The 18,089-nt window shown below is 42.4% G+C and overlaps 2 protein-coding genes across 3 annotated transcripts; one reads left to right on the top strand and one right to left on the bottom strand.

The window, feature by feature from the left end:
• Window positions 1-2,511: 2,511 nt before the first annotated feature.
• On the bottom strand, window positions 2,512-7,313 carry SURF6 (surfeit 6). The gene is made up of 4 exons (XM_033137727.1): window positions 6,984-7,313; window positions 6,219-6,473; window positions 5,942-6,030; window positions 2,512-4,019 (listed from the first exon to the last, which is right to left on the bottom strand). The coding sequence occupies exons 1-4, from the start codon at window positions 7,075-7,077 to the stop codon at window positions 3,354-3,356; spliced, it is 1,104 nt and encodes a 367-aa protein (XP_032993618.1). The 5' UTR covers window positions 7,078-7,313; the 3' UTR covers window positions 2,512-3,353.
• Window positions 7,314-11,009: 3,696 nt separating this feature from the next.
• MED22 (mediator complex subunit 22) lies at window positions 11,010-16,289 on the top strand. 2 transcript variants are annotated; one of them, XM_033137553.1, is made up of 4 exons: window positions 11,010-11,203; window positions 12,031-12,111; window positions 13,417-13,625; window positions 15,662-16,289. In XM_033137553.1, exons 1-4 carry the CDS (start codon window positions 11,081-11,083, stop codon window positions 15,852-15,854), a joined length of 606 nt encoding a protein of 201 aa, XP_032993444.1. In that variant the 5' UTR covers window positions 11,010-11,080; the 3' UTR covers window positions 15,855-16,289. The 2 variants fall into 2 exon arrangements, with proteins under 2 accessions (XP_032993444.1, XP_032993442.1); XM_033137551.1 differs by having other exon boundaries at window positions 11,011-11,203; window positions 15,656-16,289.
• The last annotated feature ends 1,800 nt before the right edge of the window (window positions 16,290-18,089 follow it).

Genomic DNA, 18,089 nt, shown 5'->3' with positions numbered 1-18,089 from the left:
ATCTCTTTCCGCCTTCCCGCAGTTGCCCCTCTCTCACCCGACAGCAAACCTTACCTGAGGACCCCTTGGAAAGCCAGTCCTAAAAACCGCCTCAAGGCAGCAAGGCCAAGAACGGCGTCTTTTGGTTGCCATGGTGACTATCAAGAGCAGGAAATAGGAAGGAATGGAAAAAGTGCGTGTTATTCTCTCGCGTGACTCGACGGGATTCAACATGGCCGCTCCGGCGGAGAGTTGTTGCCATAGAGACGCGGAAAACAGTTTTTTTTTTTATTTACGGGCGGCAGGGGGTTGTTTTTGTCTTACGAGTTCGTCACTGTGTCCTGCTCACTTATACAGTAATCTTGTTAGAAACATCGACAACAGCATTTTATAGATGACTAGTTGCTATAGTTGTTTTCCTTCATAATTCGCCCCACCAGAATATTGCGTGGTAAATAAGAGTCCGAGCATGTACAGAGTCTTTCCGACTTGAATCCTTTTTAAACTTAGAAAAACGTCAAGATGCTTCTGCATTTTGAATCCTGTTTTTCAATGCAAAGATGCCCTGCATTGAAGGTTGCCACCTTTCTATGTTTGTTTATTTTTTTTGGGGGGGGGAGGGGCGAGAGATTGTAAAAACGTGTTTTTAAAAAGTTGGGAAGTAGCAAAAATCACCACGCACCACCACGGAGCTGTCTGGCTGATTTCATTAGTATACACGTACTTCTTTAATGCCTTGATTGTGAATTTACAGATGCAGATAAGAAAAGCTTCTTGTCTGATCAAGGGGGATTTTGGTAAGAATGGAAGAAAGCTTGTGGGATCAGACCAAAGGGGGCCCAGAACACAGCCATGGTGGCTAAGAGTCACTGATAGCCTTATCATCCATGAATTTATCCAATCCTTTCAAAGCCATCCAAGGTGGTGGTCTTCACTACCTCATCTGGGAGTTAATTCCATAGTCTGCACTATGTGAATAAGTATTTTCTTTTACCACCCCTGAATTCTCTAGTGTTATAAGAATTCTAAGGTCCCGAATATAAAAGAAACGTTTATAAATGTACAAGGGAAACTGCTATGAGAAAAAACTGCTCCTTTTCCCCTTATGGGATACCGAAGAGCACATATAGAGTCCTTTTGTAGGTTCTCTATCAGTAGGAGAAAATAATAGAGACAAACCAGAGAATATTGAGAAGCAAAGCAGCTAGCAAGCCTGATCTTTATTAAAGCTGTTGCAACACACACAGGAGGGGGGGCACCCCAAGCCATGAGCACAAGCCCTTATATAGACATTTTAAATTGCCCGCCCTGGAGTCCAAGACCACCCCCAGAAACATCATACATACATCTCAGAAGGGGTGTAGCCCAAGCCCACCCCCTTAATACATCAGAGAAGGGGTGGAAATCTGGGTGTGTTGTTTCTTCCTGTCTGCCAGGTTACCTGATTGGATTACCTGGGAATCCTGGCCACTCTTTTGTTATGAGAACTATTCAATTCCTGAATCCAGGTCACAGGTTCACACCCTATTCATATATTAAATTTGCCCTTATAACAGGATATCTGAAGGATGTCTTCAGATATCTGAAGGAGCATGCATGCACACGAAAGCTTATACCCAGAACAAACTTAGTTGTCTTTAAGGTGCTACTGGACAATTATTATTTATTTCAACTGCGTCAGACCAGCACGGCTACCTACCTGAACCTGTTGCAGTCGTTTAATAAAGATTAGGCTTACTAGCTGCTTTGCTTCTCAATATTCTCTGGTTGGCCTGTTATTTTCTCCTACAGATAGGGAACCCACTTAAGGACACTATACGGGTACTTGGAGCAGTTTTTTCCTATAACACCAGCATTCAGCTTCATGTCCATGACTTCTACTGTTATGAGATTGAGAAATATACTCTGCCCACTTTTTTACCTCCATGCACAATTTTATGTACTTCAGTAATGTCTCCTCTTACTCGCTTTTTCTCTTGACACTGCAACCTTTCCTTATAGGGGAGCTGCTCCATCCCCTATAAAAGGGGGATTTTTATTTATAAAAGGGTTTAACCCCAACCTTTAAGTAATAGACACTTAAATCAGTGTTTGTCAATTGCGAATAAAAGACACTCATTCAGCTTTGTTTTCCTTTCAGAATTCCTTTCCACCTAATTTGGATTAATGCAAATTTCAAATATATACCTATTTAAATAAAAAATAGTTATCTCCTACACTACATAGGCTAAATACTATAAACTCATCAGATATATGTTGATCTTATGCCCACTTTTGGAGTCTGTTCTAATATAAGCCACTTTTGGAACAGTATTTTGGTTATTTAACAGATTAACAGGTTACCATCTAACTACAGATGAAAAAATAAATCTTACACATTATTGAAAAGTTGAAATGAAAATGAAATAAAAAACAGAGGACTTACAAAAGTATTAAACTTACTAATTGAAGTTATGTGTATTGCCTCATACCTAAAAACTCTGGAACCACCGCAAAAAGGACTGCACAAACCTATTTCACAAAAAGCTATTATAAATCTCAAATTGACTTGTTTATGGAAAAGTGGTACTGTTTATTAACTTCTGGAATTAGTATTTTCATGATAACATTCAACTTTGTGCATCTTTGCAAACAGTTGTAAATAATTATTCTTTATCTTCTGGAAATTATATGTAAATAAATACATAGTATTTTTATGTTGCACTAATATAAAGTAATTAAAAATCACCCCATCTTTTCTTTTAATTTATCCCATTTTTGTTAAGATATTAAATTCATTTGCTTCCTTCCTGAGCTCCTGTTGATGAGATTTTATGCAATTTCTTCACAAAAATACATTTGTCAGCCTTAGGGCTGTGTTCCCTTCTGGGAAATTTTCTAGGGGCTGCATGCCAGTTGATGGGGAGGGCAAAAGCAAAAATGGAGGGGAGCAATGAATATACATTTTACCGGGGGGGGGGGGGGAGACATTATAGCAGTTAAAGGTAGAAAATATTCAAGGAGGGTGTTAAGCTGTGCCAGAGGGCCTGGAAGATAGGTTTTGAAGGCCAGCTTTAGCACCCAGACAGACTGAAGGTTCCCTTATCCTGACTCAGGGAGAGGGATGAAACGACCCACTTGATCAACTGGCAACTGTCATAGCTAAGGGTTGTATGACCACAGAAACTGTCTTTTGGAAATATATCTCTTTTGCATCTCATGTGTAGGAGCTCCCTCTTCTTGGTCTACCTGCACAGCCTGATGACTCCAAGTTATCTCACAACCAAGGAGATTTAGATACAAAAATTATAGAGGTTCCACTACAATATAGTTTTTATTAATGAGCACTGTGAGCACCTGCCCTGGAGTGGGTTTCAATGGTCCACTAGCCCGATTCATTTAAATTTGGCTTTGTCCAGGTCCTCGGGCAGGACGCGACCCTTTTTGCGAGCCTTGGCTTTCTTCTTCTCCACCTTGGCCATCTTTTTCTTCTGGAGGTTCTTGCGCCGCTTGTCTTGCCGCTGCTGCATTTTGTTCACTACATTTTCAGTCCGCTTTTCCCACTGCCTCTGGCGCTGAGCCTTGCGCTTCTCCTTCCGCTTCAGGGCCGCCTTCAGACGGTCCTCGTCATCGCGGATTTTGACCCCTTCTGCCTTGTACAGGACATTTGTCCACTTCATCTTCACCTCCAGCTCCTTGGCTTTCCCCTCATCCTTGTCTTTCAGATCTTCCAGTTTACTCTTCCGAGATTCCAATCTGCTCAGGAGTTGCTTGTAATTCTTCCCTGTCAGTGGAGTAATGTTGCCTTTCAGCGCTTTCCTCTTTTCCGCTTTGCTAAGCCCTTCCTCATGGACCTCGACCTTATTGAAGACAATCTCGGCCTTGGTGTCATTCTTTGGGGCCTGGGGCTCTGAAATGGCTGCTGAAGCCTCTTCTGCCTCCTTCATCTCCGTTTTCTCTTTCATCCTCAACTCTTTTCTCCGGCGTTTCTTTCTCTCCTTCTCGTATTTCCTTCGTTGCCTCTTCTCCAACACTGCTGGGGACAACTCTTTGCTGTTTCCCTGTTAAGAAACAGCAAGTTGAAAAGAAAGAGGTATCGTTCAAAAGAGCAAAGTGAACTTTTTAAGCTAAAAAGACAGTGCCATTACATTTAAAAGCAGGAAAGCCAGCAAGGATTACTTCCTTCAAGAGAATTTCAGCTGGAAGACTAACAATGTAATTATACATTACTGGATGCCATAATCAGAATATTAGGGGGAAACAAAAGACTTTTATGCATGATTTAGAAATCACTACACTGTATTGACCCCCAAAATGGAAATTGCTTCAACCTGTCCAACTTATTCCTACAGAACAACCATAAAATCCATCTTAATAGCAGCAGGATGCACAGACTCAAGACCCTGCTACCCTGTGGACTTAATCCAGAAAACAAACTTAGGCTGCAATTCTGAACCTACTTACCCGAGAGTAGGCCCAACTGAACTCAGTGGGACATACTCTTAAGGCAGGATTATAGAACCGCTCTTCTAATTTCTATGTAGCTAATAATAATAGTAATAATAGTAATTTTTAAAGGGATAATTTGTATATTTCACATCTCTTAATTTCCCCCCCCCATCCTGAGTACTCTTAGAATTGTCACTATTTATTAACTAAACACTGTTGGGATCTATCTCATTTTCAAACACACACACACACACACACACAGTATCTATATATTACACATGTTTACAGAAAAAAACCTAAATACTGCAAAAGTTATTGGAACTGTGGGATAACTAGCCTCATATAATCAACATGCTTAGATCACTTTGGGAGAGACTAGATAATCAAGGCTTTGTTCTCTCCCAGTTTACCTGAGCAGCTCAGGTGTAAGAGGATGTGGTGGTTGCTCAGCTTTCACAAGTCACTCTTCAGTTCCTATACCAATGATTTATGAACTTGCACCACTTTAATTAAGCCACATTTTACTGCCTGTGCAGCTTTTTCTGAATGCTGTATGGAAAAGCACATGAATCTGACATTTGGAGAGCTTGTAAGTTAACTTTTTAATTTGACAAAGGTATTCTTTTTCTAAGCTACTGAAAGAGGGAAACTCTGGAACTCACTTTAAGTGGCATATTTTAAAAGTCTAAAAACCTTTATTTCCATACTTTACTTTGTTGTGTATTTTGCAATTTTAAATCTCTTGCCCCAAACTTGGATCATGGTATCCAGGAATTCTCATTTTTATATACCTTTTTCTCTCTCTCCTTGAACCAACAGAAACGTTCTTCATTTGCATACTTAGGCTCATGCTTATCCTTAGGATCAATGCCTGCCTTTCTCATGAGGAAGGGTAAGGTACATAGGAAACTGGAAGTTTAGAATGCATTGCTTATGTACTGTAAGCTTATATTTTCAGCTATGTGATTTATAAACTTGCTTTTTACAGTGAAAACAGTAAAGCTAAGATTATTAAAAAGCTTATTATTTTTTACCCAAATATTTCTCACCCATTCTATGTTTGAACTGAAGAGTGTGTTATATTTATACACTCAGGATGGGGAACCTGTAGCCCTTCAGATATTTCTAACCATTCTAACCACTGGCAACACTGGCTGGGGCTTATGGGAGCTGGCTGTTCAACATCTGGAGGGCCATAGGTTCCCCACCCCTGTTATACATCAACCACCCCACATCACATTCTCCAAAATCTGGCCTCCAAAGATGGGTGAACTGTTTTAGTTCAAATCAAGGTAGAGCAGAAGCCAGCACAATATCAACTGGAACCAGAATGCAAGAGGCATAAGAATATTTCCACCGCACATCTAACAGTGCAATTCTGTGGGTGTCTAATCAGGAGCAAGTTCCACTGCACTAAACAAGGCTTGCTGCTAAATTAAGCTGGCATAAGCCTACAGCCTAAAATTGGCTTTGGATTCTCCAGGGTTTCTCCACATCTTGACAACTGTTTTTAAAAGGAGGGTGCTGATCTTACCTGGCCAGAGATTTCTTGAATCTTCTCGTGCAGTCTCTGCCGCAAGATATTCATGGCTGAAAATGAGCTGGCTGTGCTCCTGTCACCACCTGTAAGGGAAAACAGGAGAAAGCATGTGACCTGTGTCCCAACCCAAATTGCTGCTAAATTCAACTCAGCTAAACTCAGTGGCCTGGTTCAAACATAATGCTAAAATATGGGTTACTAAACCATTGCTTAGTGTTATGTGAGAACTCAGCCCAGTAGCTTAACTGACTGGATGAAGAAACAATCTCACCTGCAACATCATTTTGGCTTCTGTCCCCTTTCCCCACAGCAGTCTGAGATTCACTGGAACTGGGTGCAGCTTTGATAACTGGGCCAGATTTCTTAACACTGGCATTTGTTGGCTTGGCTGGCGATGCTTGGCTGCCCCCAGGTGCTGCCTGCTTGCCCAGAGGCGTGCCCACTATCTTGCCTTGCATCTTCAGCTTCTTCTGTTTCTTCTTCCTCTTCTTCTTTGGCTGGGTGCTATCATCTCCCAGTCCAGTTCCTGGGACTGTTTGAAGGCAGAGACACAAGACTTCATTAAACGAGGAAAGGAAAATATTTTGCAATCTGGCTGACAAGATGCTGTGCAAACATTTCTGCAAGAGCCTAAGAACATACATGTTAGAAGGCCCTCCAGATGTTGCTGCACTCCAACTCGCATCAACCTTTGCCAGTATGGCTGATCAGGAACGATGAGAGTTGTAGCCCAGCAAATTCTGGAGGTCTGCTGGAAGCACCAAGACAACTGAATTTTTCCAAGTTGCATTTTCAAAACACACTACTTTCATTCCATTGTGGCATCAGGAGCCTTTCCTGAGCAGATTTTAATCTAAAATAAGCTTTGGTTAAAATAAAGGAAAACATTAAGTATCACCACTTTGAGGTTTCATCACAAGCAGTATATAAATCTTGTGAAATAAAGAAATGAAAATAATTACAATAACTAAGGAGGCTGCACTACGACAAAAAACCCTGATCTAAAGAAGTAAATGACAGCATCAGATAATTGTACCAAATTTCCTTTTTCGTGGCTCGGGGGCTTCCTGGGTACAAATTTTCTTGGCCACTTTCTGCAGGTAAGAGTCTTTGTTGACCAAACTGGCCATTGTGGGATCAAGGTCTCGTGAAGGTAAAAGATAAAAGTAAATAAACAAAAAATTAAAATAAAATCATAGGATGGTCTCGCAGGGGGAATGTTGCCTCTAAGTCAAAGATGTCTTGTTCATTCCGATCATCCTCCCTTCGAAACTTCTACCCAGAATGCTGTGTGAGGCTGCTTCTGCTACATTGACTCAAAGTGGACAAAATTCATGGGGCCACGCTTGCATACTTGCTTTTCATCCTGCGTAACAAGAGAGAGAAATTATTCAATGACATGGGTAAACTGAAGGAGACTCATGGCTTGATATTGACTAGTCAAGAAAATAAAAATCCACAGAAAGCCATCTCAACACATGTACAGCCATTTGAGGGGGAAAGTGAACATCTGTTGGCTTGTAAAGCGTTGTGTATACAGGTACAGATTGTACACTCTTTAATATCACATGTGAATAGTTGTACAGGAGCATACCTAACTAATTTGTACGAATGGGTACCCCAAATTGTATATCTGTTTAACAGAACAGGTGAACAGCCCCCTCGTGTCACATCAGCCAGCTAAATTTTACTTTCCAGCAAACACGTGCGCAGGGTTACGCATTAAAGAGAGCTGCTTCTACGCACGCACAAGCGTTTGCGTGAAAGAGTGTACTGATCAACTATTGTGTACACAGTTTCGCAAACTGAAAATATGAATAGCTGTAGGAGCGTGCAGCTAAACAACCTATCTACAGAGGTTGTACGCTCGTCAAAAGCCACGTGCCAACCAACACATGCCGGCCGCTCACGGGAAGGAGAGATCATCTCATGTGTAGGCGCAAGGCAAACGACTCCATTCGAGATCTCCCATCCTGTGTAGGGCTGGCCAGTGGGCAGTTGGCGGAGATCCACCCCCTTAAGGCTTTTAAAGGTTGGCACGCGTTCCCCTAAACCGGGATCGCAGGGCGTACAAAGAAGGCGCTGCAACCCGTGTGGTTCACCTCTCACCGCGTGCGCTTCCCTTGCAAGGAATTGCAAAAGTGCACATTACGCGCGGCTCTCTCGCGCCGTGAGCTGGTCACTTACCTGGGCTGGAGAGGAAGGAGGAACTAGCCCACGGCCTTTTGTGACCGGCTCGGCGCTCTATTTGTAGACCCTGTGAGGAGAAGGAGAAGGATTATGGGATGTTGGAGGAGCTTCGGAAGGGGGAGGAGGAGGAAATGTTTTTCCCGCCCCATTGGTTGGACGTAGCCAATGAAGGAGGAACCGTTCGCTAGAGAAAAAGGAAAAATGGCCGCCTGACTGCAAGAGGATTACGTGTATTGAGTAAGATACTGAGATAAAACATTTATTTGTTAGATAATCTGTCGATCTATTTATTTAGACTTCTTTTGTGACTGTAGAGCAGGAGTGCGATGCACCTGGCTTCTCTCACTTTTCAAATGCATGCTTGTGCTTTCAGTGACTGGTGTGTTTACTGCTCCGGCGGGAGAAAGGCCGAAACTTTTCTGAATTGGCGCGCGAAGTAATGCAGCACGAATGCGGGTGAAGGCTTCTAATTCTAAACAGGGGGTAATGCACCCCTTAGTCCCGTTTGTTGAGCGCTGGGCGAGTTCAGATCAGCTTTTCTCAAGGTTTTTGGGTTTATGATTCCCATCATAGCAAGTCAGAAAGCTGGTCCTTTGGTCCATCTAGTTTAGTGTGACCCGCAGACTGGCAGTGGCTCTCCAGGGTTTCACTCCCCCAGCTCTCCAGGAAATGACGAGCGCCTTCTTCAGAAATAAGGTTCCAGATCTAAAAGGGATGGTTTGAGTAAGATGCTGTCATGTATTGAGTCGGACCATTACTCCATCTAGCTCAGTATTGTCTGCACTGAATAACAACAGCTCTTCCATGAAAAACAATTGTAAACAACAAATTGCGCTAGTAGGTTTGCAAGACATTTTGTAAGGAGGACTATATTACAGGAAAAAAATTAAGAAGAAGATAATTGGTTATAAATTATTAAAAGTAATAGTGAAACTATGAAAATACAATATTAAGATATGAAAATTGGAAATATTTAGACGTGGTTGATGGGAGTCCAAAAAATATTGTATAAGATATGAAGGAATGTTAAACAATGTTTGGAAAATATATGTAAAAACTACACACACACACACACACAGCTCTTCCAGGTTGGGTGAGCTATAGTTCTTTCCTCTAAAAAATAATGTAGCAGTCCAGTCTTTGTGACTCTAAATAAATAGGAAGCTGCCTAATGCTGAGGAAGTCTATCACAGAGTTGGGACTGATGTGAGTTGTAAACCTAAACTTCTGGAGGGCACCAAGTTGGTTAAGGCTAATGAAGCAAAATAGGCTGGAATGTGACCAGCGGGTATGTATTTTGTAATGCATGCATTTTGAGGTGGGTCATGGAGATGTGCAGTTGATGGAGAAACTGTTGGGATCTGTTGCAAATTGAGTCCCCCCCCCCCAAGCAATGACATCCTTCTGCGCCATCTAGAGCAGGGGGCACAGTTATACAGTGGACCCGCTCATAGCTGTCAACTTTTCCCTTTTCTTGCGAGGAATCCTATTTGGAATAAGGGAATTTACCTTAAAAAAGGGAAGAGTTGACAGCTATGATCCCGCTCCTTCCTCCTGGGCTGTGTCCAGAAAATGGTGTTGGGGGATGAATGTTCAGACCCCTGGGCTCTCACTTGTGGTGTACCTCAGGGCTCTGTCCTCTCCCCTATGCTTTTCTACATCTATATGAAATTGCTGGAAGAGATCATCAAGAGGTTTTGGCTGGGTGTTCACCAGTATGCAGATGATACCCAGCTCTACCTCTCCTTTAAATCAGAACCAGTGAAGGCAGTGAGGGTCCTGTGTGAGTGTCTGGAGGTGGTTGGAGGGTGGATGGTGGTTAATGGATTGTGACAAGACAGAAGTACTGTTCTTGGGGGGACAGGGGATGGGTGAGTTTAGGGGACCCCCTTGAATGGGGTAACTGTGTCCCTGAAGGACCAGATGCGCAGTATGGGAGTCATTTTGGACTCACAGTTGTTTATGGAGGCACAGGTCAATTCTGTGTCCAGGGCAGCTGTCTACCTGCTCCATCTGGTATGCCAGCTGAGACCCTACCTGTTTGCAGATTGTCTCATTAGAGTGGTGCATGTTCTGGTTATCTCCTGCTTGGACTACTGCAATGCGCTCTGCGTTTGAAGACCTTTGAAGATGACTCAGAAACTATAACTAATCCAGAATGTCGCTGCTAAACAGGTGACTGGGAGCAGCCACCGGGACCATATAACACCGGTCTTAAAGGATCTACATTGGCTCCCAGTACATTTCAAAGCACAATTTAAAGTGTTGATGCTGACCTTTAAAGCCCTAAACAGCTTTGGCCCTGTATACCTGCAGGAGTGTCTGCACTACCATGTTTCAGCCCGGACACTGAGATCGAGCACTGAGGGCCTTCTGGTGGTTCCCTCACTGTGAGAAGTGAAGTTACAGAGAACCAGGCAGAAAGCCTTCTCGATAGTGGTGCCCACCTTGTGGAAATTCTCTCCCGTCAGATGTTGAGGAAATAAACAACTATCTGACTTTTAGAAGACATCTAAAAGCAGTCCTATTTAGAGAGGTTTTAACTATTCGATGCTTTATCATTTTACTATTATGTTGGGAGGCTCCTAGAGTGGCTGGGGCAACCCAGTCAGATGGGCAGCATCCAAATAAAATATATTATTATTATTATTATTATTATTATTATTATTATTATTATTATGTCAACCGTAGTTTATTTATTACTCTGTCAAGGAGGGCTGTTTCCGAAACTGTTTTGTACCAATTGTCTACTGTGCTAGAAAGCTCTTTCCAGTGTCTGGTTATGTTGCATCTCACTGCTTTTTAATTAATGGCTTATTCATTCAAGGCTGTTGTCTTGAAATATATGTACGGTAATAAAGCTTTGACTTTCAATTGTTGTTTAGTTGTAACTCTTTCAGACCTTTCTTGGTGAGCAGCTAAGATTCTCTCCTTGCCACCACAATGCCGCAGCAGCGCGTGCTCCCCCAGAGCAAGGAAACCCTCCTTCAGTCTTACAACAAGAGGCTGAAAGATGACATCAAGTCTGTCATGGATAACTTCACAGAAATAATCAAAAGTGCAAAGGTATGAGAAGATTACTTTTGGGTGGGTGGGTGGACTTCATGTCATGGGTATTCTTTCTTCCATCCAAACTCCCAAGTTTTTGCTCACCTAATTGGAACATAAAAATATTTCTTCATCTGCAGCCACATTCTCACATTCAATTTAAAGCACTATGATATGACTTTAAACAGTAATAACTTCCCCCAAAGAATTCTGGGAGCTGTAGTTGTGTTAAGGGTGTAAAAAGTTGTTAGGAGATATTTAGTCACCTCCCAGAGCTACAGTTCCCAGAGCTCCCTGTAAAGAGGGGTTGATTGTTGAACCACTCTGAGAATTGTTGCTCAGTGAGGTGAATAGGGGGGGTCTCCTAAAAGCTGTCAGTGCCCTTAAGAAACTACAGTTCCAAAATCCTTTGGGGGAAGCCATGACCGTGTAAAGTGGTATAATACTGCTTTAAATTTATAGAATAGAAGGGAGGCCTAAATGAATCAATGCTCCTATAACAAGGATTGAATGAGAAGCCTCCATTTTACTAGTTGGGGGTGTTCTATTCCTACTTTTAGGGCGGAGTTGGGGAACCAGTGGCTCCTCCTGATGATTTTGGACTCCATCTCCCATCAGAATGATCAGCAGTCAGGGATGATGGGAGTTGTAGTCCAGCAGCATCTAAAGGGTCACATGTTCCCAATGCCTGCTTTGGCCTGAAGTGTTCGGAACCTCTGGCAGAGGGAATGCAATAAAATCTCATGGAGGATAGTGAGAGGGCTGTTTTTCTCCGCAGAACAGTGGAAGAAACAGTTGAACCCGAACCCAGTGTAAAAGCTCTTTGTTTCTAACATTTTCTGTAGATTGAGGAAGAAACACAAGTTTCTCGGGCAACCCAAGGCGAGCAGGACAACTACGAGATGCAAGTCAGAGCTGCAAATATTGTGAGTAAAAAACATCCAATAGGGAGCATACGTTGGGTGGGTTCTAGGGTGCGTTCAGATACCTGAGAGGCTGCCTTCTCCCCTACAGACCCTCCCAGGTGTTGAGATCAGCAGAGGGGCTTTTTTGGTTGTTCTGCACCCTCAGAAGTTCTGGATGCTGATAGCTTAGGACAGCTTATTCCCTGGGGCAGCTCTTTGATTGTGGAATTCCCTCCTCACAGAAGTGTGTCTTCTTGTTTTTGTTGAGATGTGTGTGTTTTAGGATCCACCAAATTCCTTTGAATGATTTGTTTTAACTGTTCAGTACAGTGTACCCCTTGTTACATACGCGATCCGTTCCAGGTCGTGGTACGTAACGTGGGTGTGCGTATCATGAACGCACAAAAAACCCCGGAAGAAGCGCAATTTGAGCGCTTCTGTGCATGCACGAAGTGCGCAGAATGCTTCTGTGCATTCGGGGGTTGTGTGCACTCTGGAAACACTTCCAGGTTGCGGGCGTTTGCAACTCGAATGTTCACAACACGGGGGGGGTGTAACCCGGGGTACCACTGTATATATATAAAAAGTTTTAATATGCCCTGGGACTTGCTGGTGAAGGGTGGGCAGTAAATTGTTGTTGTTGTTATACATTCAGGGTAAATTGGGGCTGTATGTCAAGATTGGATTACTGAAATGTGCTGTATATGAGCTTCCCTTGTGCTCATTCCAGAAGCTGCAGTTAGTCCAGAATGCTGCAGCATAATTGCTGACAGGAGCAAGACTTTGTCAGCATATAACATCCAAGCTAAGAGACCTGCAAGGGTTGCTCATTTGCTACTGGGCCATGTTCATGGTGTTACTATTAGTATATATAGCCTTTAACAGCTTGGGACCAGTTTACCTGCAAGATAGTCTTACCAAATATATGCCCAGTGGACTGTTTTGATCTGTCGAACAGGCACTGTCACAAATGCCCCGTAATATTTGTTCTGCACTTGTAAGAAATCCCTCGGCCAGTAACGCGAGATGAGCGCCGCAACCCCAGAGTCGGACACGACTGGACCTAATGGTCAGGGGTCCCTTTACCTTTACCTATCTACACATGTAGAAGGCAGACACATCTTAATTTGGTTTTCAGCTTGTCATTGACTTTAATTATTCATTGAATGTTTTAAATAGTAGTGTGGTATTTTTATTATTTATTTTTATTTATGATTTCATTGTTTTATTATTTTTGTAAACCACTTTGACACTTTTTCTTTTTTACAATCTAGTGGTGTATAAATAATATAAAATAAATAATTTGAATACGGATGTCTTTGCTAGGTTCGGGCTGGTGAGTCTCTTATGAAGCTTGTCTCTGACCTAAAACAGTTCCTGATCCTCAATGACTTCCCTTCCGTCAACGAAGCCATCAACCAGCGGAACCAGCAGTTGCGCAGCCTTCAGGAGGAATGCGACAAGAAGCTTATTGCCCTGCGTGATGAGATCTCGATAGACCTCTATGAGCTGGAGGAAGAATATTACTCTTCCAGGTACAAATGAAGCCATGGACGGTTGCCCTATAGTAACCACAACAATTTCCTGTTTCTGACATGGGGTGGGGCAGGGCAGGGTGTGTGTGAAAATAACAACTGTCCTTGTTTTAAAAAGCATCCCTAAATTCCCAGCACCCAAAGAATCCGGGCCCCAAAGCCGTTTTATTGAGTACTTCATGTTTGACGTGAGATGTGGCCATTTTCGGGTAGTGATAAAGCGGGATATCAAATCCAAACTCTTCTTCTTCTTCTAATCACTAGTCAATGTAAACTGCAATCCTAACCATGTCTACTCAGAAGTAAATCCTGTTGAATTCAGTGGGGTTTGTTCCTAGCAAAGTGGGATTAAACTGCTTTGAAGCTTTTTTTTTTTTTAACAATCAAGTGTATAAATTTTATGAAATAAATAATAAAAGAAGATGGCAGCTTTAGGCCACATTCATACAATACATTTAAAGCACTGTGCTAAACAGTTATGGATTCCGCCAAATAATTTAGGGGAGGTGTAGTTTTCGAATGGATTAGAGATTACAGCGTTTCAATTAATTCTCAGAGTTCACTGTGAAGAGGGATTGATTGTTAAGCCGCTCTGGGAATTGTAGGTCTGTGAAGGGAACAAGGGCTTCCTAATAGTACTTAGCACCCTTAACCACAGCTCCCAGAATTCTTCAGGAGAAGCCATGATGGTTTAAAGTGGTATCGGATGCATGGTACAAGCATGCAGTAGTCAAACAACAACATCTGAAGGGCCGCAGTCGAGAAGATATGGAACTTTGGGGTTTAGGATGCAGTCATACACACCCTTAGCTGAAAGGGACCACAACTGAATAGAATGGGGCTTACTTCTGAGTAAAGATACATAGGATTGGACATAATAAGCATTTTTTCTTCTGTCTGTGATGACTGGACCATGAGTTTCCAGTTTCGGAATGTTAAGATGCATCAAAACAAAGCAATATTTTAAGGATTCTTTTATCATGCCATTATATTATTATTATTATTATTATTATTATTATTATTATACACACACATATATCCCATTAAAAATATTTGCTGCAAGCTTTATTGTAAATAAAACAGCAGTTTGTGGGGGAAAATATAATTGTCATTTCAGCTGATAACTACATTATTTTTTAAGCGAACCCACAGCTTGTTTTTGAAAACCTCCTTCCCCCCGCTTGTCTTATGCAAAGCTTGTTCCTCTCCTTCCAAAACTCTTCCACTGCTTTATTTTCTTTTGCACCTCTTGTTTGCGTCAGAGCAGGATTTCCACAAGCAAGAAGGACCAAGATATATAATTACACACTTGCAACATCTTTTTTTTTAAAGGGGGTGTGTGTGGAGTATGGCTATGGCTCAGTGGCAGAGCATCTTCTTGGCATGCAGAAGGCCCCAGGTTCAGTCCCCGACATCTCTAGGCAGGGCTATCAGAGACTCCCTGCCTAAGATGCTGGAAGTAAAAGTACACAATACTGGGGTCAATGAACCAGTGTTGTGACTCGAGATGAGGTGGCTTCCTATATTGCCATTCAGTATCGTGAGGACTGAAGTGTTGCTTTATTTTTAGGTGAAGAACAATAGCTCAGTGGCAGAGCACATCCTTTGTATGAGGACGGTTCTGAGTTCAATCCCTGGTATTTCTAGTCAGGGCTGGGAAAGACTCCCTTTCCAAAACCTTGGAGGGGATGCGGTATAACCTGAATACTAGCTGTTGTTACCAGTAAGGAGAGTGCTGTTGCACTTGCTTCCTGCTTTTGGGCTTCCCATAACTAGCATCTGGTTGGCCACTGTGAGAACTGGATGCTGGACTAAATGAGCCTTTGGCCTGATCTTGGAGGGCTCTTATGTGCTTAACTTTAGTTGTTGCATCTCTCCCCCCCCCTTTTTTTGCTATTTTCTTAACACTGTTGCCTCTGTCTTGCTTTTCTCCTTTTCTCTCCCTCCTGTATCTCTCTCTCTCTCTCACTCTCCCTCTTATGGCTTTTCACTGTCCTTTTCTCCTTAATGGGCATCTCATTCGGGGAAAGCTACAGTCTGTGTGACACCAACGACCTCCCGCTGTGTGAAGCATATTGGAGACAGGAGCTGTCCATGTCCTCTCCAGAAGGCCTAGCCATGCCTCTGGCGGCTGCCATGATGGAGGAGAACATTCCGGCCCCTCAGGGGTCCACTCCTTCTCACCCCCACATCAACGGGCATGGAGCAGGCCCGACGGAGCACGCCTGAAAAGGGAGCCTGCAATCCTCCCCAGCTTTGTGGCATTTTGACAGTTGAACGTTCCGGTGGTTGCATCAAGACAACATTTTCCTGCCCTCCCCAGGCCCTCTTCTCTCGCAGCAGGCCTCAGCTGTATTTGCAAGAAGCCACATTTCTCTAGGCACCACCTCACAAGATAGCCAACCCAGTGTTTCACATGGGGTGCCCAGTGCAGTCAAGATGGGAAGTTTGCTTCTCTTGTGGCTGTGTCTTTGGTGTACAGGCATTCTTTTAATGTTCCCTGCCTATGAGTGAAATGTAGATCCCTTGGGAACTGTGCTCTCTCAGATGGAATTTCTTGTGGGGAAAAGTTAGGCTGTTGCTTATAGTCTGACATTTTAGTATCTGAATAGGAATTTTACTATCTGAATAGGAATTTTAGAGCAGGAGCGCTAAGAGTTTTTCTAAAAATATATATACCTGGCACTTGAGGATTTTAATTCAATAGGTGTGAACGTCCTTAACTGTCCAGGTCGGCTTTCTAGATACTTAATTGTCTTTTACAATGGATTGAGGGGGCGGGGGGTTGCCACCTTCCTTTAGTGGCCCTGACACTCCTTTTAACACTGTAATTGAATGGATCAGGGGTTTTGTGTGTGTAAATACTTAATCTGTACATCAGGCATCTGTTGAAGGCAAACTTTGGTTAAAGCAGCCCAAAGCTGCCTTCTTTCTTTCCCCAAAATACAGTCCAGATGGCCGCTTTTTTGGGGGTCTGGTCCTGCTCCTCTGCCTTCAAGGCAGCCTGAGATGGCAGAAATTTAAGCCATTGAAATTATTGTCACTGGATACAAAATTATAAGAAGAGTGTCTTTGTCTACATAGTCGGTTTCTCTTGAAGGTGCAGAAGCTGTAAACAAAATGAAAAAACTTGGTGGCCCTAGTACTAAATTAAGAACAACTATTAAAAAGTAATGAAATTACATTTCCAGTACTGTATTCTTTCTCCATATCAGTTGTGTAAGCTAAGACTCACATCCCTATTCTGCAAATACCTACTCTATTGAGTAGCTTCAGGGAGCAGTGTTCAAGGGTTGTTTTCCCATACTCCAGTTGCTAGAGTATTTGGCTTTCCCCCCTTCCGATCAGCTGTATAAGGAATTAAAGGCCTATCATGTAAATACTTACTGTATAAGCTCATGCCTCTTTTTCTACCACACCCTTCTCTGAAAGCCATCTGCTCACACTTTGGTAAAAGTCTGGATGTGGACCTTAGCATACATGTATTTGAAAACAGGACTGGACCATCTAAAACATTACAAAACTACCGTCAACCTTTCTTTAGAAAACAAAAAAACAAAACTGGCCATGTCTACCTTATGTGCAGCTTCATGTGGGCTGGTATCCTCTGTTTTACCTCCACCCAAATCAGGAGGAGATTTGTCAGTTTAAGGATGTGTGTCAGGCGGCTGTTTAAAGGCAGAACAGAAGTGCCAGTTGTAAAAGAGACCTTGGTTGTATATTCAGACCTTGGTTGAACATTTGATTCTAACATGTTTGTGGCGTTGTTAAAAGTAGAATTTTGTGGGGGGTGTTTAATTGAAAAAATGTATATTTCTCTAATTGTTAACAAATTGTTTGAATAAAGTCAATTTTTATACAAAGGTTTGGAAAGAGATTAAGAAAGATTTGGAGCTGGGAGAAAGAATGAAGCTTTCCCTAATGGGTAGAATTTCAGCCATCAAAATGAATGCATTACCTAAAATGTTTTTATTCCAATCTGTCCTGATCGTCAACTGTTTGTGCTGCTTCAGAGATATTTCTAGATATATCTGGTGGGGGAAGAAACCAAGAATTAAGTATTAAACTCTGATAGATAATAAATAAAGAGGAGGCTTTACCCTCCTTCACCCTTTACAATTATACTATGAGGCAGCATGTCTTTGCTGGCTAAAGGAATGGATTGGTTTGAAAAGACGCTTATCCATTAGATCTGGAAGGTCATGATCTTAAATTCGGCTGGCATGCATGTCTATGGTATGGGAAAGCTAAGATATATAAGAGTTTCTCAAATCAGGGAGTCTGGGAGAAATATAAGAACTTGTTGGAAAGGTAAACTCCATTGTGTTTGTCGCCAATAGAAGCCATTGCTATGAAAAGAATAAATATGGTCAGACAACAGGCGACATACAGAGAATTCCTGGACTTTTTGGAGAAGGAACTCAGACTGAAGACAGTGGAAGAATTTTTTTTAAAAAAACAACA

The sequence above is a fragment of the Lacerta agilis genome, chromosome Z (assembly GCF_009819535.1).
Source record: "Lacerta agilis isolate rLacAgi1 chromosome Z, rLacAgi1.pri, whole genome shotgun sequence".
Taxonomy (NCBI): Eukaryota; Metazoa; Chordata; class Lepidosauria; order Squamata; family Lacertidae; genus Lacerta; species Lacerta agilis.
This window is presented reverse-complemented; position numbering and strand designations above follow the sequence as displayed.

Bases quoted from the DNA above. Each gene is read 5' to 3' on its own strand.
- SURF6 (XM_033137727.1), bottom strand. From the start codon at position 7,077: ATGGCCAGTTTGGTCAACAAAGACTCTTACCTGCAGAAAGTGGCCAAG. The intron at 6,474-6,983 runs GTACAATTATCT...AAACAGTCCCAG, and splicing joins GCCACGAAAAAGGAAATTTG to GAACTGGACTGGGAGATGAT. The intron at 4,020-5,941 runs GTAAGATCAGCA...GTTTCTTAACAG, and splicing joins TTCAAGAAATCTCTGGCCAG to GGAAACAGCAAAGAGTTGTC.
- MED22 (XM_033137551.1), top strand. From the start codon at position 11,081: ATGCCGCAGCAGCGCGTGCTCCCCCAGAGCAAGGAAACCCTCCTTCAG. The intron at 11,204-12,030 runs GTATGAGAAGAT...CATTTTCTGTAG, and splicing joins AAATAATCAAAAGTGCAAAG to ATTGAGGAAGAAACACAAGT. The intron at 12,112-13,416 runs GTGAGTAAAAAA...TGTCTTTGCTAG, and splicing joins AAGTCAGAGCTGCAAATATT to GTTCGGGCTGGTGAGTCTCT.